This window comes from Centropristis striata, chromosome 7, assembly GCF_030273125.1.
Source record: "Centropristis striata isolate RG_2023a ecotype Rhode Island chromosome 7, C.striata_1.0, whole genome shotgun sequence".
NCBI classification, from domain to species: domain Eukaryota; kingdom Metazoa; phylum Chordata; class Actinopteri; order Perciformes; family Serranidae; genus Centropristis; species Centropristis striata.
Genome location: NC_081523.1, coordinates 33,856,194 through 33,884,171, shown reverse-complemented (window position 1 = coordinate 33,884,171; position 27,978 = coordinate 33,856,194). Strand labels below are relative to the sequence as shown.

Sequence of the window (27,978 nt, the reverse complement as noted above, 5' to 3'; positions counted from 1 at the left end):
AAAAATGTCAGAGCCAAATCCAAATATGGTGCTGCCACTCATCAAGGTGAGTAAGTGTGTATAAAAGCTGGTGTGTTGTCTTGTCCAGCAGCTCCACACAGGAAGAGCACAGAGTGAAAGTGAGGAAGAAGAAGCCATCATTGTTCAGCAGGTTTGCTCCGACTCTCCTCTCTCTGCATCTTCTCTCCTTCCTCTGCTGGAGTCTTGTCTTCACCTTACATCTCTTTAGCATTTAGTTCAGCTGTCTCTTCTCTTTTGCAGCTTAATCATCATCTTCAACATCTGAAGCACCAAGATGCTGACTGTGTCTCTACTGGTTTGTGCCGTGATTGTTCTGGCTGGAGCTGATGGTGAGTCTCACTGCTCCACTTCATCTGTGCACTTTAACAAACAGCACAGGCATAAATACATAAAGAAATACATACATTACATTATGCAAATGTACGTAAAGCTTACGTGTTAATAAATTGTCCTTAGGGGTGTAGTTCAATAATTAAACAGATGAGTGTATCTACACATATATTGGCATGTGTCCATATGCACAGATTTATTTTCTTTATGTCTTGATAGACGATGCAGCTGCTGCTCCTTCTTGTCCCGAACTTTGGAGTGAGTTCAACGGTCGCTGTTTCAACTACGTTGGAACAGAAAGGAGCTGGACTGATGCTGAGGTAAGCTTTATGTTTTGGATTCAGTGAAACGCTCCTGCACGGTTGGCTAATCCAGGGCCGGTTCTAGCCCATTGGCTGCCCTAGGCGATATTGGAACTTTACCAACAACAACTGAATTGAAAATACAAATAAATAAATAAGAAAACACAGATCTTCATCAAATTAAGAATGGCAAAGACTGAAAATAAATAAAATGTAGACATACAAATGCAATAGAAATAAACATAAAAATGAAATTTAAATGCACATTTATATTTGATACATGAACTACATACAGGCAATATAATGGTCTCAACATTTTAATTTTTAGAAACTTTGGAACTTTACCAACAACAACTGAATTGAAAATAAGAATAAATAAATGAGAAAACACAGATCTGTTGATTGTAAAGACTGAAAATAAATAAAATGTACAAATGCAATAAAAATAAATATAAAAAATTAAGAAATGTAAAAATGTAAGTACTATGGTATTTCACCATCAAAGGTTAAAGTAATGACTTTGTTACTGTTGGGTTTTTTTTGTTTGTTTTCCTGCCATTTTCCTATAATTCTCTTTGTCAAATTCAAAGATGGCTTATAGATTATTAGGTAGAGGTGTGAATCGACCTGATGATTTTATCCCAAAACTTGAGTCACGATACGATATTATTGTGATAAATCAGGGATCGGACTTTAACTAGATTCAGCTATTCATACATTTTCTTCCTCTTATCTGGGCTGGGTTGTGGGGTACACTGACACAGTAGTCACTCTGGGTATAAAAGGACTGGCTGACCCGTAACAGTAACCCTGGAACCCCATATTCCCTCAGTACCCCCTGCAGTACTTTCTCCAGCTCCACAAAACACATGTACACTGAGCCCTGCAAGGGTAAAGAGCTAAGTCATCACGGAAAACTGAGAGTCAGTCTAATAGTTATGGATGAATCATCACAGGTTTACCTGTTAATATCTTTTGAAAAAAAACAACTAACTATTTTTGTCAAACTTTTCCCTCAGTTTCTCTAAAAATGGATCATGTAGTATTTGATAAAACACAGATTCTAAAAAGTTTTCACACTGTAAAACATAAATTAAATCGATAGTTTATAAAAAACAGTTTTCAATTTAATAGTTGCTACAATTGATTATCACATTCTGTTTTATTTAGGTTTTAGATCCCAGATTTAGATTTCAGAAACAGAAAACCAATTTGTCACAGCAGCTTAGAGCTAATCGCTATTGTCCTGCTAACACATTGAGGCTCATTATCTTTACCATGTTCACCATCTTATCTCAGCCTCTTGGCATGCTAACATTTACTAATTAGCACTAAACACTATGAACAGGAATGGCATTAGTTCTGCAGGTATTTGGTTATGGATCAAAGCATTGGACACATTAAGATGTTGTCTTGATGAAGGCACCAAGGTTATAATAGTTTTGGATTTTTCATCAGTTTTAGTTTTAATTTTGTTGTGAATTTTTGTTTTCAAATTCAGTTAGTTTTAATTAATTTTTAGAGTGAGTTTGCTAGTTTTAGTTTAGTTTTTATTAGTTTTAGTGTTATTTATTTTTTTTTTTAATGGGGTATTTGTTGGGTGCCAGGTCATAATACATTTTGCCTTTATTATCTTTGCTGCTGGATTTACAGCTCCGCCGAAAAAAAAAAAATGCGATTTGTAATATCATGGCCGGACTGAAAACTTTCAGCTGCACACAGTGAAAGCACAACATCTGAAGTCTAAAGAGCGTTGAGCCGGTGATACATTTGTGCAAGCCCACTTGTGATTACCATAATAACTGAACGGTTTATGCTATCAGAGAAATTCCAATGTTTTCTGAAAGCTGAGAAAGCTGAGAAAGCTGAATATTACAGCCAATATGGTGTCATTACGGTAATTTCACTCACGCTTCTCCTGGAAGCCCACAAAGCAGGAATACACACACTCAGCGGGGGACAAATAGAGACACTGTATTTTGTTTGAAAAAAAGTTGACAAAGACGAAAACAGAGGACATTTTCACTATAATTTTAGTTAGTTTTAGTTAGTTTTGTAACCGCACAATACAGTTTGTTAGTTATCGGGTTTTTTTAAAAACTGTAGTTTTTATTTTTATTTCAGTTAACGGAAATGTTTTTTCAAATTCTAGTTTTTGTTATTTCTTTAGTTTTCGTAGATATATTCATAACTATAATAACCTTGGAAGGCACAAAATAAAACGTTGGAAGATCAACAAATCCAAAAGCAATTCAACAAAGATAATTAAAGCTGCACTGAATATCTTCCAACAACACTTAAAACAAATGCATTAACTTCAACCAGCTCAGTGTTTGACTGACGGAGCTTCACATCTGTCTGTCTGTGTCCCCTGCAGAAAAACTGCCAGAGCATGAAAGGAAACCTTGCATCGGTGCACAATGATGAGGAGTTTGGGTTCCTTCAGGGGATGATGGCAGAGGACAATAGCACAAATCCTGACATCTGGATCGGAGGCTCTAACTGCCAGCAGGTAACTCCTCTACAGCAGGTTGGGTTACTGACATGTTCTGTCTCATGGGAAGGGGCTTATAGTTCTGCAGTGATGGCAGTACTCTGACAAGTTTGAAGTTATTAATTGTTTTCTGTTCTGTCCTTTAGGACAAAACTTGGCTCTGGAGTAATGGCCAAGTTTTCTTCTATTCCAACTGGTGTGACGGGAAACCTGACAATGAAGGTGGCAGCCAGCATTGTCTAGGGATGAACTCTACAGGTAAATGACAACACATGATTTGTCCTCTTGCCTGAACAGAATTCATGTCTGAATACAAGCAAACAAAAATAATGAGAAAGTCATAACTAACGTTGGCTGCAAAACTTATTTAACATTCCACTTTCGCAGCTTTCTCCAGTTCACGTGTAGCTTCCTTCTCTTTATGGTTCAAATATCAGCCTTAATTGTCACTGACATTTCTTCTGTTGAGATACTGAAGCTGTGACTGACTGCTGTGTTTCTTCTCTTCACAGATGGAAGCTGCTGGAATGACTTAGATTGTTCCTCCAAACTCCCTTCTGTTTGTGCCGTCAGCCTGTAGTAGCTCCTGAGCTGACACACACAGAGACATGTTATAACTACCAAACACACACACACACACCTGCTACATGTGTGACAGTGTGATTGTCTCTGTGTCATCAGTCTCATGTGTAATCACATCTGTAATTATGTGCACAAACTTCACAAACGTACATCTTTGATGCACAATAAAAATGTGGAGCATTGAAACAACTGGTCTCTGGTCTCTTTTGTTAAATGTTGTTAAAAAAAATGATGGATCAATGATCTACCAGTTTTCAACGAGCCCCAGAAGTGCGTCAGACATTTCTACTTCTACCTTCTAATATGATGAACCCCCTTTGATGGAGCTGAAATCTCCTGGGAAAGCTAATGAATGTACCTTTGAGTTAAAAAATATCCTGTCACACAGCTGTTAGAAACACAAATAACCAACATCTCAACAAACTGGTAATTATCCGAGAACATATCTCTATGATTATGAATACACTCAGCTCAAGTAAATGACTCCTAATTAGGATAACAATAATCTCAACTAACTAAAATATCTCCTCTTCTGGTGTGGATTTAGTTAAGTACTAAGTACTCATCTTTGATGCACAATAAAAATGTGGAGCATTGAAACAAGCTGGTCTCAGGTTCACTTGTTAAAATGAATCTTATTAACTTTGACCTCAAACATTATATCTACTGTATGTCTCAAAAACAACAAAAAAAATACATCTTTACAACAATCTTATTGTTTTTAAGGAGCCCAAAAGGCATCTGAAATTACTTCAAATATCCAATAATCCTGATGAAGGACCTGAAATGGGTGATAAAATCTTCTGAAAAAGCTACTAAATGAACCTTTACATGCTGAAATACATTCAGCTGAAGCTAATATTACAATGTGATGGAGACATGCAGATTTTTTAAAATCAAATTCCCTGGTTTCCTTGCATGGACAGTCACAAAGGGGAATTTTTCTCCAAAAAGTAGGACTGTTAAGTGGAAGCTGCATTAATGCTTGCAATTATTCTGGAAACCTTTATGCTTTATGTTTTTTTAACGTAAATAATTCCTATCACCAAGTTTGACCACAACTTCCTCCTGTAGTCCTCCAGCAGAGGTGTTTACCTTCCTGCGGCTGAAGAGGTGGAGGGCGTGGCAGATGCAGCCAACAATGATGATTGAGGAGACAGTTCTTCACTGAAGAACAATGAGTGTGATGGTTAGAGGCCTGAAATAAGGTCTGTGGTTAACACAAGTTTGTTTTGTTTTGTTATATGACTGGTGGTTGCCAACAAGTGGCTTAATGAGACAGTAGTTGTCTGGGACATTAAACGTCTTCACGCCTGGGGCGGAGGTATTCTACTTCTCTCTGGTCCGCTTACGGTATTACACATACAATCGATTCCAGTGAGGACACTATATACTGCTGTCTTGTAACATTTAAACAGATTGATAATATTTAAGCATTTAGACAAGCCTAAAGCTACAGCTGGGCCTCTTAGATTTTACATCTGCATGCAATTTAGCCAATTTAGCAAAGTTGTTAGTGGCGAACATGACTGGAGGTTAAGTCTGACTCGCAAGCCCATTTGCAATAAAAGTGTACCTTCATAAATCGATGCTCACAAAAAAAGTTTGAAGTTACAATAAGTACATTTAGGCTAAATCCCATTAACACCCCTTTCCCCTTGCTGAGTCTTCCCCTTGCCCCTCAATACAGAGTTGATGGTGGTAGGGGTAAGTTCCCCTCAGAAATGAGACACCCCTCCATCATCATTGATTGACGCTCACAGACTGTTACATCAGCACAATCCAAAATGCCGTCCACACAAGTTGTAATGTCTGTTGCCTGGGCCATTCTTAGAATTCTCATTCTATTTTTACATCTGTCTGCAACTAACAGAAGAGACCACAACAGATAGCGATAGCAGCTAGCTAGCAACCTACACGAAAGGAGCACTGGAATATTAGCATTGGCTACGATTAACCAGTGATGCAAAACAAACTTGACAATTAACAACCATTTGAACATAGTATCATTACACGACTGATAAAAATGCTGAAAATACTTACATTTGTGTGTCAAGGGCTACGTAGCCCTACGCTTTGGGCCTAGCCCTTAACCCAAATGAGGATTGAGACAACCCTAATCCTCACATGAACACGCAAAAATAAGGGGGTAGGGATGGTAATGGCAACAGCCTTAATCTTGGTTTATGGCAAAGATAAGGCTAACAAACAATTAATTATGCTGCAGCTTCACTAGCTAGTCAGAGAGCATCTGAAACATATCGGTAGTGTGGTTGAAGGCATGCGACCATGTTGCAGTTCAAAGAAAAGGACTTCTAGAAAGCCAAACATTTATGTTCTGAACCCTTATACATCTTAATAAGTTTAATTAATTGATGAAGTTATTTTATTAGAGATTTATGAGCTGAACAACTTGACACGTCTCAAAAGACTCATCAGCTTCCAAGCTTCCAGATGATGTACACCACATCTACTGTTGACCCGCTACCTCCCCCTAAAAATCCACTGCAACAGTTCTCAATGAAAGGGGGCAAAACGATGAAGGGGTTAAAGTATTAACCCAAGACCTTATTTCAGACATCTAACAAAATCTAATATAAAAAATAATGACGTCAATATGTGGGAACCGGACGTGCTCATATTCGGGTTTTAGGACTCATTACTGCAAAAGTTTCAAAACTTATATTGAAGAATCTTTGGAGGATTTTTTGGCACCTTAAGAACCAGTTGTGCAGATGTGTCAGTTTATGCCTCTGTGCGGGCAGAAAATATGTAGTCTGGTTGTCTTTCATCTGTCACTTTTCTTGTGAGCGTGATATCTCAGGAATAACAGCAGGGTTTCCATTAATTACCTAGACTGTGGCGGCCTGCCACAGTCTCATGTGCTGCGCTAACGTCACATTTCAAGCTACTGAAAGTTTACCTACACTATTCATAATATAAAGTTATTTTGCGTTGTGTTGCCGTTGCTCAGCAGAATGTCTATCACTAGCTCTCCATGTGCCTGTGTGGGCGCGAGCCGAACTAAAAACTCATCCTGGACCAGCTGGTCAGATCCAAACACACTGCTGTATTAAGCTGTTTGGTAGCCACAAGCTAAAATTAGCTGACAATTAAAGTTGTTTTAATCACAAAAGCTACTATTACTTCCTGTCGCTAAACGCATTTAGCTTGCACAGTGTGTTAACAGAATCTACAACAGAATTTACAAGAAGACTGTCAAAATAAGATGCCTGAAATAAAACATAAAAGAACCCTTATTCTCCTTTTAAAATAATTCTTAAAATATGCAATCATTAAGATCAGTGTATATGATGGTATTAGAATGTGTGAGAGGCACCAAATTTGGGCTTTTATAGGGAAAAAATTATCCGGGGGGCATGCCCCCAGACCCCCCTGTTACTGTTAACAGTAACACCATCAATCATTATGAGCTGCCAGGCTGAAGATATGCGTGAAGCATCAATTTTTTTTATCATTATATTGATTCTATGAAATGGGGCTGTAACGTCATGTTTGATGCAAGATGGCAGCGGCCATATTCTGGATATTTTGGCTTCTCTGCCGTACGGTGGGATACATTGGAGAAGCATCATCCATTCTTTGCCCAGTCTGTGTTGGACAGACATGAATCTAAACTGCAACGAGGTGGTCATTTTACTTTGTGACACTGACATGAACTACGTTATACAAAATCTAGTGTTTGAGGTGAAAGTAAAACAGATTCGGTTTTAACAAAAGATACCAGATACCAGCTTGTTTCAATGCTCCACATTTTTATGTGCATCAAAGATTAGTTTGTGCTTCAAGTTTCTCTTGATGACACGTTCAGTCTCCAACATCACTTTGTAATATTAGCTTCAGCTGAATGTATTTCAGCATACGAAGGTTCATTTAGTAGCTTTTTTAGAAGATTTTATCACCCACCTCAGGTCCTTCATCAGGAATATAAGATCTGTATATTTGAAGTCATTTCTGACACTTTTTGGACTCCTTGAAAACAGTAAGATTGTTGTAAAGATGTCATTTTTGTTGATCTTTTTGTGACACGTGCAGTAGATATAGTAGAAAATCTAGTGTTTGAGGTGAAAGGTAAACAGATTTGATTTAACAAAAGAACCTGAGACCAGCTTATTGGCCATAGGAATTATGTGCGTTAAAAAAAATATAGAGCATAAAAGTTGGTAGGAGGCCCCCGGGGGAGATTCAGAATACGATGGAGGGATTATATCTCTCGCCTGGCCTGGGAACGCCTCGGGGTCCCCCAGGAGGAACTGGACATTGTGGCTGGGCAGGGGGACGCCTGGAATGCCCTGCTTAGCCTGCTGCCCCTGCGACCCGGCCCCGGATAAGCGGACGAGAATGGATGGAGAGATGGAAGTTTCCAGAATAATTAACACAGTTTCCATTTAACACCCCTACCTTTAAAAAGACTGCATTTCACCATCATTTTGTAACATTAGCTTCAGCTGAATGTATTTCAGCATACGAAGGTTCATTTAGTAGCTTTTTTAGAAGATTTTATCACCCATCTCAGGTCCTTCATCAGGAATATAAGATCTGTATATTTGAAGTCATTTCTGACACTTTTTGGGCTCCTTGAAAACAGTAAGATTGTTGTAAAGATGTCATTTTTGTTGTTGTTTTTTTGTGACACATGCAGTAGATACAGTAGAAAATCTAGTGTGTGTGGTAAAAGTTAATAAGATTCATTTTAACAAAAGAGACCTGAGACCAGCTTGTTTCAATGCTCCACATTTTTATTGTGCATCAAAGATTAGTTTGTGCTCCAAGTGTCTCTTGATGACACGTTCAGTCTCCTCTTATTAAAGAACAAAGAGGAAGTCCAGCTCCTGGTTACTGCTCGCTCCATCCCTTCAGCACAGAATTACAGATGTGATTACACATGAGACTGATGACACAGAGACAATCACACTGTCACACATCCAGCAGGTGTGTGTGTGTGTGTGTGTGTGTGTGTGTGTGTGTGTGTTTGATCTGTGTGTGTCAGCTCAGGAGCTACTACAGGCTGAGGCCACAGACAGAAGGGAGTCTGGAGGAACAATCAATGTCATTCCAGCATTTTCCAACTGTGAACACAAGAAATACAGCAGTCAGTCACAGCTTCAGTATCTCAACAGTAAGATGACTTGTGATGTTTAACTCTTTTTAAAAAAAAATTCTGTTCAATCATCAAGGTTAATGTTGTTGTGATTTACCTCCAAAATTCATTTCTGTGCAACACTGGCTGCCACCTTCATTGTCAGGTTCCCCTAGACACCAGTTTGCATAGAGGAAAACTTTGCCATCACTCCAGAGCCAAGAACCGTCCTAGCAGACAGAACAGAACAGGAAAATTAATTTAAACAGCGTTGTCCTGTCAGCAATCAGATCTGTTGTTGTGATATATTACCTGTTGGCAATCAGTGCCTCCGATCCAGCTTTTTGGAAAGCTATCAGTCTGTGCTGTAATCATCCCCTGAATGAACTGATACTCCTCTACGCTGTGCACGGATGCAAGGTTTGCTTTCATGCTCTGGCAGTTTGTCTACAGGGGACACAGACAGACAGATATATGTGACACGTGGACATTTATAACTACCTAACTAAGCCTAACTAAGGACAGTTTAGTGAGGATCAACACCAGCAATATAAACTTAGAGTAGACCCTGATTACCTCAGCATCGGCCCAGTTCCTCACTTTTGGAACGTAGTGGAAACAGCGATCTTTGAACTCCTCAAAACCATCAGGACAACGAGATTGGGCAACTTCAGCAGGAGCGTCTTGGACATCACAAACGTAGACAAACAGGATTGTGAGTAATGTGTCATTCAACAGCACATAAAGATTCAGAGTAGAGTCTGAGGGCTGAAGGTCCTCATGCCCAGGACGCCTCCTCTAATCTCCACCTGCATCTGTTGACATTGGCTCTGGTCACGTTGGTCTCTTTATCAAGTGTTTTTTAAGACAACAAAGAACCTTAAAGATTGTTAAATTACAAGCTTAATGAGAAATAATACCTGCACAGAAATTAGTCTTTAAAATAAGTTTGTTGATTTTTGTAAAAAGAAGAAAAAAAAAAGTACTGTCAGTGAATTAAGTGTTTTGTAAGGAAAATAAATAAAAAATGAATTGACCAACTGGTCAGATGGCTTCAGACTAGCATTATTGTCTGAAATTAAGGTTTTTATTATGAAACTGTCAGTTGTTGTCAACTCAACTTTTCCACAAACGTTCCTACGCTCCAACTGCACCAATCGTGACAGTTTGATCTGGTTTTTCTGCTTTGGTCAGTTGTTTCTGGAGTTCTACTGTAAGACGGACAGGTAAGTACTCTTTTACTGTTTTTAATCCCAGTTTTAGCTGTTGTTGAGATCAGACCTAACAATGCAGTTGACGTTATCTGTTGATCTTGGCAGATATTTAGCTAATGTTTCCATAATTTGTGTTAACAGAGAGTAGTTGAGGACTTCTTGTAATCTGTAGAAGGTTAATACGTGTCTGTTTGTTTAATACTGTACCAATTTGTCATACTTTAGTATTGCTTGTGCAATAAGCAATACGCTTGCTGGGTTTGTTAGCAGTCCAAGTTGCTTTGTTTTGTGTTATAAGCTAAAACTAAGCTACCTCTGTATGGTAAAGTTTGATGAGCCTTTGGTTGATTAAAGTGACTGAGGAGACAATTGTAAACAGACAGGAGAGCTGTCCTTCATGAAGGAAATTCTTAGTTCACTAACACTTGACTAGATGATTTAAAAAAAACCCATTTGTTGTGAGTTTCTACACAGAGATTCATGCAAAAGCACCACTTTAAATCTTGATTTTACCAGAGATGGGCTTGTTAGTTTATTGGAAATGAGTAATTCAGTATAACAAAATCAAACCAAAACAGCCGATTCATTGCATAATGACTGAAAGGGGGCAGCTGTAGTGTCTACACATGAATCTTCATATGTATTGAAACGGTTTTCTGCCTGTGCTGTTGTTAAAGTGCACAGATGAAGTGGAGCAGTGAGACTCACCATCAGCTCCAGCCAGAACAATCACGGCACAAACCAGTAGAGACACAGTCAGCATCTTGGTGCTTCAGATGTTGAAGATGATGATTAAGCTGCAAAAGAGAAGAGACAGCTGAACTAAATGCTAAAGAGATGTAAGGTGAAGACAAGACTCCAGCAGAGGAAGGAGAGAAGATGCAGAGAGAGGAGAGTCGGAGCAAACCTGCTGAACAAAGATGGCTTCTTCTTCCTCACTTTCACTCTGTGCTCTTCCTGTGTGGAGCTGCTGGACAAGACAACACACCAGCTTTTATACACACTTACTCACCTTGATGAGTGGCAGCACCATATTTGGATTTGGCTCTGACATTTCTTTTTTTTTTTTTTTAACTTATCAGGTCTGATGGTGGTCAACAAATCAAAGTACATCATCCCACACTGTTGACCTTCCAAATACATTTAAGTGAGTCTTGGAAGGCACATTCACACTCGGCATGTAGTCAGATACTCCACAGAGTTGTTCTTTCTGTGTTGTAATCTCTGCCCACTCCACAACTAAACATGTGGGCAGAGAACTAATATTTGATTTGCGATGGATTCAAACTGGGCCAATCTCTGCATATTGTGTACTCTGCCTCCACAATGGTTGCAGAGACTATTAACAAGTAAAGAATCCATTCAAAGATTTCAACATGCATGAATGAAAATATGACGAGTAGAGATATGCTACAAAGGAGAATCATCGTTACAGTTTATTATTGCTCACAAAAAATAAACGGAACCATTCTTAAAATGTGACAATCAGTCAGTAAACTCCTCAACCAAAGTCTATGTTAAAAAGGTCGATTTAAGATGAATAGAAGAGAAACTACTGACACACTGCAGTGACTTTGTCACTTATCTGACACTAGCAGTCATCTTTTGGTTGTTAACATTACATTGTTCTATGCAGCCACCAACGCTGGCTCCATGATTTAAAGTTAGTTTAAAGAACAATAGTTGACTTCATGTCACTCAAGGCTCTTTCTGTGCTGGTGGAGGACCCATTCCTAAATAGCAACTTTAAAACTGCCTGTGAAGAGCTGCAGGTGGAGAGAAAAGGCAGAACAAGCTGAAATATAGGAAGGCAAGGCAAATTTATTTGTATAGCACCTTCCAACAACAGGGCAATTTAAAGTGCTTTACACAAAACATTAAAAGCATTAACCCTTTGATGCACAACATATAGACATAGAACAACATAGATAAAAAAAATGACCCGCATGTTATTTCATTCTTGCTGTGTGTTTCTTTTGATATCAACTTATTTTATGATTGAATATTCCAAGTATTCTTTAAATATCTTGTTTTTGATAACAACAGATCATTATTTCCATTTTTGCCTCTCATACTTTATGAAGAAAAAACGTTTTTGTATTATTACATAGCTAACTACTCAGCTAAGTAGCTTGCTAAGCTAACTGCTTAGCCAAGAAGTTAGCTAAGTAGTTAGCTTAGCAAGCTAGTTAACCAACAAATGGTTATAGGTCATTTTTGACCCATGTTGTGCATTAGAAGAGTAATGACCCAAAAAGGGATTTTATTAAAAAAGTAATAAAGGAAAACCTAAAAGTTGGATGTATGATGATCAAAAACAAACTTATTGAGGAAAACCTGGAATACTGAATGATGAAAATAATAATTGCAAAGACATAGAACATAAAAACTCATACGTATCGGGTCATTTTAGACCCATGTTGTGCATCAAAAGGGTTAAAAGGAGACATATATAAAATGACATTCCTATGGAAAAAATAATTTAAATTTAATTTAAATTTAAAATTAATTAATTTAATTTTAGGAAAAACTATAAGTACATTCAAAAATAATATTTTTAAATTGAGTATCAAAGGAATAAACGTTACAGTGCAGCATTAGTGAAAGGCAAACAGAAAAGTCTTCAGTCTTGATTTAAAAGAGTTGAGAGTTGCAGCAGTTTTCTGGGAGTTTGTTCCAGATATGTGGAGCATAAAAACTGAACGCTGCCTCTCCATGTTTAGTTGTGACTCGCATCTGGTGATAATTATCATTCAGTCATTTTATCCATTATTACTGCAATGATATTGATGATAGCCATGTTGATATTGGATATTGGAATAACCAGTCAGACATTGTTTTACATAAAAGTCTAAGACATTTGTAAAGTCTGAAAATAAATTTGTACTAACCAAGTATTATCTTTCTTGGTGGTTTGGTGTGTCTAGGTTTTATTTTTTTATCCTGTATTCACAGCGGTCAGATTTTCCAATTTAATGTCTTCCATAGGTAATTTTTGTCAGCATGTTTAGAAAATTATTTTTGTTTTCAGTTTGGGCACAGCTGCGAAACTTTTCAGAAATGACATCCCCTGAAAAAAACATGTTTAGCCCACATTTCACTGCTTAACCGTGATTCTCCTTCGCTTCTCCGTCATCTTTTTATCCTTTATGTATATGTGTATGTTTAAATATTTGCATGAATACTTGTTTGTGGAAATGATGGGTCTCCACTGAGCCTCAGAGCAGAGTTCACAATATGCAGAATGCCCACCTGCACAGGACATGATATCAAGCCGTGGCCTCGTTTGAATAATCAAATATTAGTTCTCCTCCCACATATTTAATTGTGGCGTGGGCAGAAATCACATCACAAGTTTTTTTTCTCAGTGAACCAAATTCAAAACAGAAAAAAAAAATCTAAATCAATACTTGGTGTGAGCACCCTTTGCCTTCAAACCAGTATCAATTCTTCACACCTGCCTAAGACTCTTGCACAGTATATATATATATATATATATATATATATATATATATATATATATATATAGCTGACATGTATTTGTTGTGTGTTGTAGGGATCCACCACCACAGCAATGGCAGTTTATTTACAGTCAGTGAGTTGAAGATGTAATTTTCCCCCTATTTAAACAATGAATAACAGACAACAAACTAGCTCTTATTGTACATTTGGGAGCTCCTGCCCTTCTAAATGACTTGCTGATATTACTGCAGGGCCTCAGTAGTTAATTTCTCTGTATAAAATTGAACATCTGTGGGAGTAAGCAGGCTGTTAGATAAGAGCTCTGACAGCTGCCAAGCTTCCAACACTCACTATAATGTAAACATTTGAAAAGCCAACAGTGTGGGATGTGGTGCACTTTGATTTGTTGACCACCATCAGACCTGATAAGTTTTTAAAAAAAGGAAAAAAAATGTCAGAGCCAAATCCAAATATGGTGCTGCCACTCATCAAGGTGAGTAAGTGTGTATAAAAGCTGGTGTGTTGTCTTGTCCAGCAGCTCCACACAGGAAGAGCACAGAGTGAAAGTGAGGAAGAAGAAGCCATCATTGTTCAGCAGGTTTGCTCCGACTCTCCTCTCTCTGCATCTTCTCTCCTTCCTCTGCTGGAGTCTTGTCTTCACCTTACATCTCTTTAGCATTTAGTTCAGCTGTCTCTTCTCTTTTGCAGCTTAATCATCATCTTCAACATCTGAAGCACCAAGATGCTGACTGTGTCTCTACTGGTTTGTGCCGTGATTGTTCTGGCTGGAGCTGATGGTGAGTCTCACTGCTCCACTTCATCTGTGCACTTTAACAACAGCACAGGCATAAAACCGTTTCAATGCATATGAAGATTCATGTGTAGACACTACAGCTGCCCCCCTTTTAAATAATAACTAATTGACAAAAGAACTAATGAGCACATATCTGGTAAAAACAAGAACAAAACAAGATTTAAAGTGATGCTTTTGCATGCATCTTTGTGTAGAAACTCACAAAAAATGTTTTTACAAATCTGTCGATTAAATCAAGTAGTCGAGTGTTAGTGAACTAAGAATTTCACTAGAAATTCATTAATCATCAATTCATTAGAAAGGACAGCTCTCATGTCTAATGAGTACAACTGTCTCCTCACGTGGAGATTAGAGGAGGCGGTCTTGGCATGAGGACCTTCAGCCCTCACATCTAAACCATTACATGCTGTTGAATGACACATTAATCTGGATTCTGTTTGTTTATGTCCATCGATGTTCAAGACGCTCCTGCTGCCCCTTCCTGTCCTGATGGTTTTCAGGAGTTCAACGGTCGCTGTTTCCACTACGTTGATACAGAAAGGAGCTGGACTGATGCTGAGGTAAGCTTTATGTTTTGGATTCAGTGAAACGCTCCGACAATACGTTTATTCTGTTGTTTTACCTGCACGGTTCGCTAATCAGACGTAAAAACATTTTAAAATGAAATGTGCATATTTCAAATGCCATTTTCCTCTAATTCCCTGTGTTAAATTCAAAGATGGTTCATAGATTATTAGGTAGAGGTGTGAATCGGCCCGACGGTTTTATCCTGATACTTGAGTCACGATACGATAATATTGTGATTTTAAGCATTTTGTGATACGGTGAGTATTGATACAATATATTGAGATTTAACTGTTTAACTGCATTTTGTGTCCACAAAATTAAATCCAAAAGGCTATTTTTCTTCCGTAGAGCCGGACCAAGATGTGGCAAAAGCGTACCTAAGATAGAATATAGCAAAAAACAGACTTACTAAAGTACAACAAAGCAACATTAAATGAATTAATCATCCATTTGTCTACTGAAAGCTCTTCATGTGTTGAGTTCTTTGATGTGGAATGACAGTATATTCCTCTATCTGGAGCCTCTAACAGACAAGGTCACACAATGAAATCCTATAGACCCATAGTTACATGATTAATATTGGCTCCTACAGCACCGCCCAAATCAGGTTGGGATTTTATTTTCTCTCAACAGAGACAGTTAAAGTAAAGCATTGGATGGAGTGTAGGGATGGGAATAAATAATCAGTGATTTGTGTATTTTTTTATTTTAATGTTATCTGCGTTTAATGTTATCTGCGTATCAGTATCACTGAACTGAAACACGCCGAGCATTCAGTTCTGTGGCCGTACGTCAATCAGCCAATGAGCGGAGAATTAAGTTGGATAAAGCTACAGTTTGCAAACTTAAAGTTTAGGATTCAAAGAGGATTCATTTGAGCAAAACTAGCTGACTGTATCAAACCTTGTTAGCATGAATTACTGAGTTTAATTTGATCCAAAACTTATTTAAACACAAAACACATTTAAATATGAAGATTACTGTGAAAACTAACCTCATGCCTCTTCAGGAGCTAAAACATAAAACATTGAATCCTTCACGTTTCTTTTACAGTTTAATCTCACTGAGTTAGTTTTACAATCGACAGGAAGTCTCTTTTTGTCCTTTCAAAACAAAAGCGTCCGTTATCAAAACAGGTTTTTGCATAGTACTGAATATATATATTTTAATTGCCCATGTATGCATGCAGCTATTAATTGATTCATTAATTAATTGATTGCTTGAGTTGGCAGGTTTCTTCCAAATGCCCATCCCTAGTGGAGTGATGCAAAGCTTTTATTGAGATGGAAAATGATCTGCTCACCAACCCTGGATCCTGTGGGGAGAATTCTAATTAGTTTATCATTTCAAATAGACAGTTGGTCACCAGATTTCTTTATAGGGGGTGAGAGCGAAGTTAAATACTGAATGACTTCAGTTACCTCTGCTACAAATATTCACTTCAGATGACTTAATATTTGAGCCCATCCTCCGTCCTCCTGCAGCTTCACATCTGTCCGTCTGTCTGTAGAAAAACTGCCAGAGCATGGAGGGAAACCTTGCATCGGTTCACAGTGAGCTGGACTATCGGTTCATCCAGATGATGATGGAGAAACACACTAATGGTTCTCTTCCAAACTCCTGGATTGGAGGCACTGACTGCCAGAAGGTAATTTATCTAAAAAAAAAAAAGGTCTGATTCCTGGCAGGACGACACTTTCTAACTTCCTGTTCTGTTCTGTTGGTTCTCACAGGAAGGTTCTTGGTTCTGGAGTGACGGCAGCACTTTCCTCTTTCAACTGTGGTGTCCACGGGAACCAAACAATATACATGGCAACCAGCACTGTATGGAGATGAATTTCGGAGGTAAATCACAACACGTGATTCTGAAGAGAGTTGCTATAAAAAATAAATGAGAAATAGTGAAAAGTTATTGATGTTTAAAAGGCGATATAGCGACTACTATCCTTTAAAAAAGCTGCGAAGAGGCTAAGTGGGCTCTTTACTGTGACTCATTCCAAAGAATACTTCCAAAGAATCCATGAAGTTCAGATGCCTTAAACTGGTTTATTATGCAAACAAAAAATGAACTGACAAGCAGTTGTTATATGAGAAAAAAATAAAACAAATGTAGCAGAAAAAGTTGATGCAAAAGTGCATTCAAAGTGACGGTCAACAGAAAAATATCAGTCTACACTTACCCTCTTTGTTCCACCTCCCGCCATACAACTGAGCAGGTAAATATGTGAAACCACACCCCTGTCCCCTCACTGGAAGTGACATATAGCAAACAGATGTGTGCAGCCTAACAAATAAACAACAAAAATACACATTTTGGCTCCTACAGGTGATAATCAACACGTCGGTACATTTCTCTCTGAAATCATCAAATCATTTAACAAAACCTTTTTTTAAGATTTTGTTTTTGTCTCCAGTCCACATGTAGCCTCCTCCTCTGCTCTGTGTTTAGTGTCACTGATATTCTGAAGCTGTGACTGACTGCTGTGTGTCTTCTGTTCACAGCTGACAACTGCTGGAATGATATGGATTGTGCCAAAAAACACCCTTCTGTCTGTGCCCGCAGCCTGTAGTAGCTCTTGAGCTGACACACACAGATCAAAAACACACACACCTGCTGGATGTGTGACAGTGTGATTGTCTCTGTGTCATCAGTCTCATGTGTAATCACATCTGTAATTCTGTGCTGAAGGGATGGAGCGAGCAGTAACCAGGAGCTGGACTTCCTCTTTGTTCTTTAATAAGAGGAGACTGAACGTGTCATCAAGAGAAACTTGGAGCACAAACTAATCTTTGATGCACAATAAAAATGTGGAGCATTGAAACAAGCTGGTCTCAGGTCTCTTTTGTTGAAATTAATCTTCTTAACTTTTACCACACACACTAGATTTTCTACTGTATCTACTGCACGTGTCAGCAAAAATGACATCTTTACAACAATCTTACTGTTTTCAAGGAGCCCAAAAAGTGTCAGAAATGACTTCAAATATACAGATCTTATATTCCTGATGAAGGACCTGAGATGGGTGATAAAATCTTCTAAAAAAGCTACTAAATGAACCTCCGCATGCTGAAATACATTCAGCTGAAGCTATTGTTACAAAATGATGGTGAAATGCAGTCTTTTTGAAGATAGGGCTGTTAAATGGAAACTGTGTTAATTATTCTGCCCTTGTTTTCTCTCATTTCTTTCTCTGATATCTAGACATTTTCCATGTTTTTTTTTTATAATAACCAAAATCATTATCAAGAAAACCATGGAAAATGTCTAGAGAGATGTTTGAGAGAGAAACAGAGAGAGGAGCTGGTGGTCTATTTTTTTCCATGACTGGATTTCTGACATGTCAATTACAATCCATGAGATCCATGAGAAGTCAAACTCTGCCCCCTGCTGTAAAAAACACCCTCATGTCACTGATAATGAATGATAATAATTTTATGATAAAAAAGAAAAAAAAACAGAAGAAGCATCTCTCAGATGTTCATAAAATCACCTGTTCAAGCAATCTCTTATGAGGAAAAACACATTTTAATTTTTTAAACTTTAATATGATCTCCCCTTTTTTGTTGTAATTGTTTTTGTTTTATTAAAATCCCAAAATTTCTTACAACTCTAAATAAAAAAATGTGATAATTTCTTCATCATTCATGACATATTATGCATTTCATGTGCAAGAGCTACACGGTGGCTCTTCTGTGTGGAGTTTGCATGTTCTCCCCGTGTCAGCGTGGGTTCTCACCGGGTCCTCCGGCTTCCTCCCACAGTCCAAAAACATGCACTTAGATTTAATTGGTGACTCTAAATTGCCCGTAGGAGTGAATGAGAGCGTCAATGGTTGTCTGTCTCTATGTGTCAGCCCTGTGATAGTCTGAGACCTGTCCAGGTGTACCCGCCTCTCACCCAATGTCAGCTGGGATCAGCTCCAGCCTCCCCGAGACCCGAGTACAAATAAGCGGTTAGGAATAATGAATGAATATCATGTGCATACTGTGCACCATAGTCCCGAGTTTTACCACTGAAGTGCATGAGGCCACGGACAGTGAACGCACCTTTTATTTATGAGCTTCCCTCCTCTTTTCTCTGGACTTTAACCAGCAGCTGCAAGACTCTCTGACAACAACACACAGTAGATATACAGACGAGTTTATAAATGCTATTGGGTTTGACTTGGACTTCACATCACGTATAAAATATATTGTTGTTTTTAAACAAAAACAAAACAATGGGTCGACGTCGCTGTGGTCTTCTCTGGGTATGTATTCTAATGGATTTAATCAGTCTGCATTTGAACAGGATGTCTACAAACTTTAGTCTGCATGTTAATCTAAAGAAGGTTTTTAATTCGCATTTTCGCTCCTTTTGTAGCAAATGAAACTCTCAGGTCTAGTCACAGAGTGAAGGACTCGGAGGACACCTGATTGTGTCTGAGCGTTGTAGAATAAGGCCACTCAAGTTCAGTGTTTACACTGGTATGCATCTGCAGGGGGCCCCACTGAGCAGCCTGTTTATAATTGAAATGATGACATATAAAGAGTAGAAATGTTTGCATTAATAATTTTAGCTCTTATGTTTTGTTTGAATTGCCTTTGCTTCTACACAGACCACAGTACAAATTTAAAGTACCTATTCTTTACTTCAGTACATGCAGTTTCTGCTACTTTATACATCTACTCCAATACATTTTAGAGGCAAATGTTCATTTCTGACAGCTTATATTTCCAGATTTAGATGAATACTACATGATATAATCAACAATAAGTTCTGATTTATTATAAGGCTTTAGATAAGACTATCACTTAAATTCACACTCTACCCAGCAGGATATAAAGTAAATAAAAATAAGTCATTTTTTACAACTGTGATGTTAAAGTGATGAATACATTCATGCATTTATAATTGTAATAATTGTAATAATTATTCTGAATTCAGCTATTCTGTAAAATGGGTACTTTGAAGTATGTTTTGATTTCTGTTATTTTTGTATTTTTTTGCATAATTAAATAAAAAATGCATGCACTTTTACTTGTAGGAGTATTTTAACACTGTAGTATTACTACTTTAGATCCTAGGATTTCTTTACTTGCTGCTGCATGTGTAGAAAGATTAAATACGTGGGTACACCAGCCTGCAGAGCCTGAACTCTGAAATCTTCTGTGTTGTCAGAGCTTCAGGATGCTTCCTGTGGAGGACAGACAGCGTGGTGCCTTCACTGTCCTGCTGGTCCTCACTGTCCTCACTCTGATACCCTCCTGCACAGGTCAACTAACAGTTACCAGTCTGATTTATGGTCACATGTAAAGTTTCTCTGCAGTTTCTGCTGCAGAAACAATCACAACCTGTTTGTTTCCAGCTCAGTCTCAGGTGATCGGTTCCTCTCAGCCAGTAGTGGCGTTAGCAGGTGATGACATCATGTTGCCGTGTCACCTGGAGCCTGCTGTGGATGCATCTAACATGCTGGTGGAGTGGGCGAGGCCTGATCTGGATCCCAGGTTTGTCCTGGTGTGGCGTGACGGTATTGAAATGGAGAGTAAAAAACATGGGTCCTACAGAGGAAGAACTTCTCTGTTCACCGACCAACTGAAACACGGAAACGTTTCCCTGAAACTCTCCACAGTGAAAAGATCTGACGAGGGAACGTACAGATGCTTCTTTCCACTTTTACACAGAGTTTCCACTGTCCAGCTTGTTGTAGGTAAGTGGCACAGTGGTAACAGTTTACTGCAGATACACACAGTTCATCAGTATTTGTAACATTTCAGCAGCTTTTTAGTTTTGCTTTTAACACATCAACAGAGTTTATGTGACAGTTCATGAACACATTCTCAGAATAATTTATCTCAACTTAAAGTACTCACTCAACCTACAAGTGTTCAACCATATAATATACACAAATATTAAACAGTCAACTTCCATATCAAAATATATGCAGGTGAATGTGTAGACTCATCTTTACTTGGCTAGTCCATGCATATCTACAGATGTTTATTCTACTGACATTCTACACATTCTCAGAATAATTTAACTCAACTTAAAGTACTCACTCAACCTACAAGTGTTCAACAATACACTCCTGAACAAAATCTTATCACTGCGGGAAAATTACAAGTATTATCATTTTGCGTCGGTGAACCATAACCAGATTCTGAGTAGAGATTCTAAATGCAAAAAGAACTAGAAAATTTCCTCTGTGGAAATCCTGAAAGGGCCACGGGGGCTACTGCTGGTGTGTGTACACTATGATGAGATTCTTCGGAGATTTCAAACTATGCCCTTTAACCTCAAAATGTGTGCGTGTGTGTGTGTAGCAAAAATCGCATAAAGTTACCTGTGTGTGTGTGTTTGAAGCATATGTATGCATGTGTGAGGAGTGTGCGCGCTTACGCACATGTGTGTGTGTGTGTGTGTGTATCTGTAACTGTAATCACATCAAAGATCAAAGGCAATCAGATCAAAGCAATCAACTGAATTAACTGACACCTGTTCCGGCTCAGTGACAGCAGAGGTAGACAGACTGGAATTTCTGGCCTCCAACAGAAAGCATTTTTGGCAAAACCATAATACCTATCATTGATCCGACTTCACTTTGAGCGTCCTGATTTCTTCCTGAACATCTACATATGTTTTTTTTAAGAAAAATGAAAAAATAGCTTTGCTAGAGCGGTCTAAAAAAACGTACATCTCCCTTATTCCGAAATCTTCCTGCGTTATTAATATGGGAGCCAATGAGGCTGTTGGTGCGTGTTGGTGGCTCATCTTTGCGTCCTACGCCGAAACTATAACTCTGACAGCTTTACCAGAGGATTGTGAGTGAGAAGACAAATTTTCCTACGTTTCTATGTATAAATTACTTCTGTAGAGTGGAATTTGCGGCCTGGAGCGCAGTTTTCAAATTTGTTTTTTGACAATTTATTCTCTCCCTCTACACTCTGGTGATGATGTCACACACTGTGACACGAACATTCCGTGCAATACACACCCATTATAATCTCAGAATTTCTCCAAAAATGATCATGGTCATTGAACAGGGATCAATAAAAAACTATATGACCTATCGAAACATGGATTAATACACCGATACACAAGACTTGTGTCTACTGTTTAAAGTTTAAATGGAGACTCTAGGTGAAATTATGCCGGAGAAGTAGACGTTTAAAAATCTCCAATTATTGTTCTTTTTTGCTCATTTTTTGTTGGCCGTCCCATTCACTTCAATGCAAAATTTTGGGCAAATTCATATTCTGTAGAGAAAAGTAATAGCACACCGATCCCGATCAAACTGCACGTTTTGATATATAATTTGTCCTGCAACTCTTCAAGTTGTAGGACTAGTAGCGGGACGAAATTGCGTCCGGAAGAGGAAGAAGAAAAAATCCACAGTATAACATTAGTGCTCGGTGCGCTTGCCCCAAGGCCCTAATAAACAGGAGCAAGAGACAAAAAAATAGAGTAGGCAGTTTATTGAAAACTGCATTAAACTCAAACAGGCTGTTAATCAGCTGATCAAAAGTTGAAGACCATCACCTTAAAAACCCCAAAACACAACTAAATGTGTCTAAAAAGGACTCCGTAGTGAGAAGCCACACTGTTGTTGTTGATAACTTCAAAAAGTTGTGTAGGCACGCATGATGTGAGTGTTTGCAGGAGGCTGGTGGGAACGTTGCTTGATGTGGTGAAGATGGCTTCATGAAGAGCATCCATGGTCTGGAACTGACATCAGTTTTCCTAAACTTCTCTTACCATCCATCCCCAAATGTTCTCAATAGGATTAGATAAGAGGATCATACAGGAGGGTCCAAAGAGCGATGTTATTCTGTTGGAAGGAGTCTTTCGTCAGGCGGGTGTTGTGAACTGCAGCGTTGTCCTGTTAAAGACCCAGTCATCACCACAAACATTTTCCCCCCAGTCTTAAGATTTTCTTCAGGAGTGTATAAACAGAAATATTAAACACACAATAAACTTCCATATCAAAGTCTATGCAGCTGAATGTGTAGACTTCTTTGCTTGGCTAGTCTGGTTGCATATCTACAGATGTTTATTCTATTGATGAGCAATGGAAACAATCTGTGAACCACTTGTATAACCGTCTAAATCCTGTCCTCTCCAGGTGTCGTCTCCTCTCCTGTGATCCAGAGCAGCAGCAGCAGCAGCAGCAGCAGCAGCAGCAGCAGCAGCAGCAGCAGCGTGTTGTTACAGTGTGAGTCTGACGGCTGGTATCCAGAGCCTGAGCTGCTGTGGCTGGACGCTGAGGGAAGCGTCCTCCCTGCTGGACCTGCAGAGACACTCAGACGTCCTGATGGTCTCTATAATGTCAGCAGCAGAGTGACTGTGGAGAAGAGACACGGCAGCAACTTCACCTGTAGAGTCCAACAGAAGAGCATCAACCAGAGCAGAGAGACCCTCGTCCACGTTCCAGGTTCATGTCCTTCACATGTTCATTATGTGATTAATAATCATATTTTCAGATTTTATACGGACAATATATTCTGTGTTTTTCCATTTCAGATGATTTCTTCATGGTCCCCAGTACTCCTGGTCCTCCTGGTAGTCCAGGTGTTGTCGTTGGCTCAGTTATCGGTTGTGCTGCTCTGCTGTTAATTCCTGCAGTTGTCTTTGCTGTGTGGAAATGGAGACAAAGGAAATCCAGTAAGTCATGAACTGATTTACTTTCTTTCTTAGTGTTAGAAGTCGTGTTGCAGCCTTCTGGTGATGGTGTTTGAGTTTTAAATTGGAGTATTCATGAACATGTTCTCTCATACAAGCAACAGATTTCTCTTTTTATCTTCCTATAATTTCATTTTGTATCCCATAATACATCTTGCAATAAAATACCATTTTCACTCAGAAACCAAGAGCTGGAGCCCTGAGGACGGACCTGAACACACTGAGGGAGAAAAGAGGCTCACATCTCAAAGGGAGAACTCAGGACTTCAGGTGGTGATGGAGGGAGGAGAGGAAGGTGTACCACTAATGTCAGGAAGAGAAGAAGAGAATGATGCTGATGATGGAGGAGAAGAGGAGATCAGATCTCAGAGTGAACAGAAAGACAAAACACACCAAGATCATCTGGTGACAAAACCAGACATGGACAGGACAGAAGGAGAGAGGGGAGCTGAAACAGTAACTGATGAACAAGTAGCTCTGATTCCAGCAGAACAAGAGACGCTGCAAAAGAAGAACACAGCAGGAAGACAAATATCTAATGATTATAGAGAGCAGAGGGTAGAATCAGTAGAAGAAGATTCAGGACAGAAAGAGCAGCTGAAAAATCTCCTCACTGATCAGAAGGTACCGACACGAGAAGACAAAACAGAGGACGAGGACAGGAGAGAAGCAAACATTAAGAAAATGAGAGAAATTAGATATAAAAAGACGGAGCAACCGCAAGGGAAAAAAGATCAGAAGAGGCAACAGGCAAGAAAGCCAATAGATTCAAACAGCCGGAGGAACTTGAACTCAGAGAAGCAGAACAAAAAAGAGGGAGGAAAAGACGAGATGGAACTCAAACCACAGAGAGTAGACGGGACTCAGAATGTTTTAGGAGTCAGAAAACATGAGGAGAGTAAAGCAGAACATAACGATAAAAACCAAATAGAACAGGAGGGAAACCTGAGTCACATTACTAACACAACAGAGAGAAGAGAGAGAGAGCTGCAGACAGAAGTGGAAGAAAATATAAAGATAGAGCTCAAAACACAGAGAGTAGATGGAGCTCAGAATGTTTTAGAATTCAGAAAACATGAGGAGAGTAAAGCAGAAGATGAAGATAAAAAACAAGAACAAGAGGAAGAAAACCTGAGTCACATTACTAACGCAACAGAGAGAAGAGAGAGAGAGCTGCAGACAGAAGTGCAAGAAAATACAGAGATAGAGCTCAAACCAGAGGAAAGAGGAGTCAAACTACAGGTTTTAGATGGCAGCAAACAAGAGGCAGAAGATGAGGATCAGAGAGGAAACAAGGCTGATATTACTGCAGGGACAGAAAGGAAAGAAGAGAAGATGATGGAAACAGAGGAAGAGAGGGTGGTGAAGGATGGGAAGAGTCAGTCACAGAGACGATCAGAGAGAGAAGAAAGAATAAAGAAGTGTAAAGAGAGGAGGAGAGTCATAACACCGATAGAGGGTCCAAACCAAACAAGAGATGGCAGCAGGAGTCAGGAGGGAGAGCAGAGTGACATCACTGGAATGAAACAAGACTCACAGCTGCAACAAGACTCACAGCTGCAACAAGACTCACAGCTGCTACAAGACTCACAGCTGCAACAAGACACACAGCTGCAACAAGACTCACAGCTGCAACAAGTGGATTTAAAGAAAGATGTCCCAGAGCAAACAGAGGCATTGTTCAGTAATCTTAGAGAGAGAGGAGCTGGGTGTCAGGGAGCAGAGCAGGAAAAGGAGATGGAGTTTCAGGAACAAGCTGACATTGAAGAAACTCAAAGTAATTTGGAGGTTGAAGTCAGAGCTAACATGAGACAAACAACAGATGAACATCAAGGATATCATAGTAACACACATCATGATCAAGTACCTGTGTGTCAGGAAGAGCAGATGGACATTTGAGAAACAGGTGACATTTAGATACCAAAAGAAGACGGACGTGGAGGAAAATGTGTAAAATATTGACATTGTGCAGCTCCCTGACAGAAAGTGAATCACTGAAGAGCTTTTTAATCTCTATTCCCTCAGGTCTCTTGAGCCACACTTATAAGATTTAAACCATGAAGACAACAGCTGAATGTAATATTTTATTTTTTTATCAAGACCAGAGTATAAAAAGCAACAAACACCCAGTGAGAGATGCACTGAGGACTGACTGCCTCCTTAGTTCAGAAGGCTTTTGTGTTTGCTTATTGGAGACTGTGTGCGTGCAATCAGCCAAGTACGTAAAGCAGCTGTTTCATGTTAGCTACATTGTTATATTAACATTGTATCTGTTAGCATGCTAATTGTGTTAGACATGTTGCATACAACGGTGGAGTTAGTGACGACCTGTGTGCCTTCCCTGTGTAACATTATCTCAAAGATAAAAACTGATAGAAAATGGGAAACATTTATTTCTGTATCATGTCATAGTATTGTATAAATGCACTGTTTTCAGTTGAATAATTGTGATGCCAGCCTTTTGATTAATTCCAAAGCAATTTGTGGAGAGATGAAAGAATGTTGTTTAATTTATTATCTCCTTTGGTTTGTCTATTTGGTATAAATTCAAGCTAACATTTAAATTGTGTCAGATGTAAATTAAATGTTTATATTTAATAGTATAGTTACACTGCACAGTTTGGTGCAAAATAACCTGATGGATATATATCATTACTATTTATTTTATTCATCTCTGTATTGGCAGAACCACATACACACTCATCTGCCTATTCTTTAATAAATAACCATCAAAAGATCACCTTGTCTGGAGGGCTTTCTAACCGATGCCCCCTGGTGGCTACAACCTTCAGAAACCAGTCAAATATACAGTCCTGTCCTATCAATGAAACAACTGATCTTGTTTTTCATTGAGTGCCATCATCAGGTCGACATTTTATTGTCTCTTATACTCTGATTTATGATCTTATACCTGCTGAACTAATGGTATCAAATGTCACTGTCAAAACATCAAGTTATCATCATTAAACATAATTGTTAAAACAACACATTAAAGTGCCTTCATTGTAAATAATATACAGGAAAAGATGATGGTAAAGATGTATGTTAGTTCATTACTCAGTCAGGTGGAGAAGAAAACTGCTCAAAGTAAATTAATGACGTTTGACTAACTCCTGAGCCACAGGTCAGTATCTGCTGATAATGATTAGTTAGATTAGTTAGAGTATTATGTCAAACACATGTATTTAATGTTTCACTGTTTTATTAGTCGTGATTTATGTTTCTGTCATAGAGCACAGGACTGTGAGGTTGTTTAAAAGGTGCTTCTCTTTAATTTACCTCATTTTTATTTTCTTGTTATAGTGTGCTGTAGAAAACCTCTGATTAACTGGCAAGTGTAAAAATAAAAATAAAATAAAACCGTCATATCTCAGATATTTCTTTTCCCAGGAGAAATTATCATTATTATATTAAATAGAAGAAGAAAAACAGCCAGAAATCAGATTATTTTTCATTGAAAACTTTTTTTTTAAATTCAAACTGTAAATAAAACAATGCAATAATTCCATAATGTGTAACATATATTCAATTAAAACTGTTTAAATACAAAATGTTTTTGCAACAATAAATTCTGTATTAATGCATTCCGTGTTTGAGAGCTTTTTACACAGCATCCCAACTTTTTTTGGTAATATGTGGAGTTTATTAATGATCTTTCGTGTCTCTAGTTTTACCACTGAAGCGCACCTTTTATTCCAGGTGACCGGAAGTTCGTTCGTCTTCTTTTATGTTGTTGAACTTTAACCAACAGCAGCTGCGGGACTCTCTGATACAGCAGCACGCAGCAAGTAAGCAGACCAGTTTATTAATGTTGTGTATAATGAGTTTGACTTCATATCACATATAAAATATTGTTCTTTTACTTTATTTATTTATTAATTAAAGTCAACCTGGCTGTGGTCGGGCTGGGACAGATGTTTCCCTCTGGGGATTGACGCTCCGCACCTCAACGTGAATAATTACTGTTGGAAATCAAACACAATATGTATTATTATAGTTTAATTAGACTATATTTGAACTCAAGAGGCTGCAGGTTAATCAGAGGTCAATCTATTTATAGAGTTTTTAATTCACATTTTCATTCTTTTTGTCGAGAATAAAAGTGAAAGTAAACTTTCAGGACAAATCAAAGCGCTCAGTGAAGGACACAGAGGACACACTTTATTTTATTTTATTGCAGTGTAAAATGAGTCCACTCAGGTTCATGCATGGAGTCACGCTCCAGCTGAGATTACACTTTAATTAATGTGCGCTCATGAACCTGTACTGTGTTCCTGACCAGCTGGGCCACTGACCCGCTGTTTATCAACATTCATGTTGATGCTGCAGTTCACATGTTACATATAAAGAGTAGAAATGTTTGCATTGATAAGTTTAAGTTTTGAGTTAAATATACCACTTAATATTTCTACTCCACTACATTTTAGAGGCT

At 38.5% G+C, this 27,978-nt stretch overlaps 4 protein-coding genes across 4 annotated transcripts; 3 read left to right on the top strand and 1 right to left on the bottom strand.

The window, feature by feature from the left end:
• The first annotated feature begins 80 nt into the window (after positions 1-80).
• On the top strand, positions 81-3,918 carry LOC131974135 (ladderlectin-like). The gene is made up of 6 exons (XM_059336294.1): positions 81-151; positions 262-350; positions 571-671; positions 3,031-3,165; positions 3,294-3,405; positions 3,660-3,918. The coding sequence occupies exons 2-6, from the start codon at positions 296-298 to the stop codon at positions 3,725-3,727; spliced, it is 471 nt and encodes a 156-aa protein (XP_059192277.1). The 5' UTR covers positions 81-151; positions 262-295; the 3' UTR covers positions 3,728-3,918.
• Positions 3,919-8,468: 4,550 nt separating this feature from the next.
• On the bottom strand, positions 8,469-11,022 carry LOC131974134 (ladderlectin-like). Its single transcript, XM_059336293.1, has 6 exons — positions 10,952-11,022; positions 10,753-10,841; positions 9,407-9,513; positions 9,143-9,277; positions 8,949-9,060; positions 8,469-8,819 (listed from the first exon to the last, which is right to left on the bottom strand). Exons 2-6 carry the CDS (start codon positions 10,805-10,807, stop codon positions 8,752-8,754), a joined length of 477 nt encoding a protein of 158 aa, XP_059192276.1. The 5' UTR covers positions 10,808-10,841; positions 10,952-11,022; the 3' UTR covers positions 8,469-8,751.
• Positions 11,023-13,985: 2,963 nt separating this feature from the next.
• LOC131974136 (type-2 ice-structuring protein-like) lies at positions 13,986-17,712 on the top strand. The gene is made up of 6 exons (XM_059336295.1): positions 13,986-14,104; positions 14,215-14,303; positions 14,783-14,880; positions 16,398-16,535; positions 16,621-16,732; positions 17,390-17,712. Exons 2-6 carry the CDS (start codon positions 14,249-14,251, stop codon positions 17,455-17,457), a joined length of 471 nt encoding a protein of 156 aa, XP_059192278.1. The 5' UTR covers positions 13,986-14,104; positions 14,215-14,248; the 3' UTR covers positions 17,458-17,712.
• Positions 17,713-20,051: 2,339 nt separating this feature from the next.
• On the top strand, positions 20,052-25,600 carry LOC131974924 (butyrophilin-like protein 1). Its single transcript, XM_059337431.1, has 6 exons — positions 20,052-20,142; positions 20,236-20,573; positions 23,079-23,298; positions 23,388-23,528; positions 23,728-24,924; positions 25,572-25,600. The coding sequence occupies exons 1-6, from the start codon at positions 20,058-20,060 to the stop codon at positions 25,598-25,600; spliced, it is 2,010 nt and encodes a 669-aa protein (XP_059193414.1). The 5' UTR covers positions 20,052-20,057.
• Positions 25,601-27,978: the final 2,378 nt, after the last annotated feature.

Bases quoted from the DNA above. Each gene is read 5' to 3' on its own strand.
- LOC131974135 (XM_059336294.1), top strand. From the start codon at position 296: ATGCTGACTGTGTCTCTACTGGTTTGTGCCGTGATTGTTCTGGCTGGA. The intron at 351-570 runs GTGAGTCTCACT...ATGTCTTGATAG, and splicing joins TGTTCTGGCTGGAGCTGATG to ACGATGCAGCTGCTGCTCCT. The intron at 3,406-3,659 runs GTAAATGACAAC...TTCTCTTCACAG, and splicing joins TCTAGGGATGAACTCTACAG to ATGGAAGCTGCTGGAATGAC.
- LOC131974136 (XM_059336295.1), top strand. From the start codon at position 14,249: ATGCTGACTGTGTCTCTACTGGTTTGTGCCGTGATTGTTCTGGCTGGA. The intron at 14,304-14,782 runs GTGAGTCTCACT...TCGATGTTCAAG, and splicing joins TGTTCTGGCTGGAGCTGATG to ACGCTCCTGCTGCCCCTTCC. The intron at 14,881-16,397 runs GTAAGCTTTATG...GTCTGTCTGTAG, and splicing joins GGAGCTGGACTGATGCTGAG to AAAAACTGCCAGAGCATGGA.
- LOC131974134 (XM_059336293.1), bottom strand. From the start codon at position 10,807: ATGCTGACTGTGTCTCTACTGGTTTGTGCCGTGATTGTTCTGGCTGGA. The intron at 9,061-9,142 runs GTAATATATCAC...TCTGTCTGCTAG, and splicing joins GAGGCACTGATTGCCAACAG to GACGGTTCTTGGCTCTGGAG. The intron at 8,820-8,948 runs GTAAATCACAAC...TTGTGTTCACAG, and splicing joins CACAGAAATGAATTTTGGAG to TTGGAAAATGCTGGAATGAC.
- LOC131974924 (XM_059337431.1), top strand. From the start codon at position 20,058: ATGCTTCCTGTGGAGGACAGACAGCGTGGTGCCTTCACTGTCCTGCTG. The intron at 20,143-20,235 runs GTCAACTAACAG...GTTTGTTTCCAG, and splicing joins TCTGATACCCTCCTGCACAG to CTCAGTCTCAGGTGATCGGT. The intron at 23,529-23,727 runs GTAAGTCATGAA...ATTTTCACTCAG, and splicing joins ATGGAGACAAAGGAAATCCA to AAACCAAGAGCTGGAGCCCT.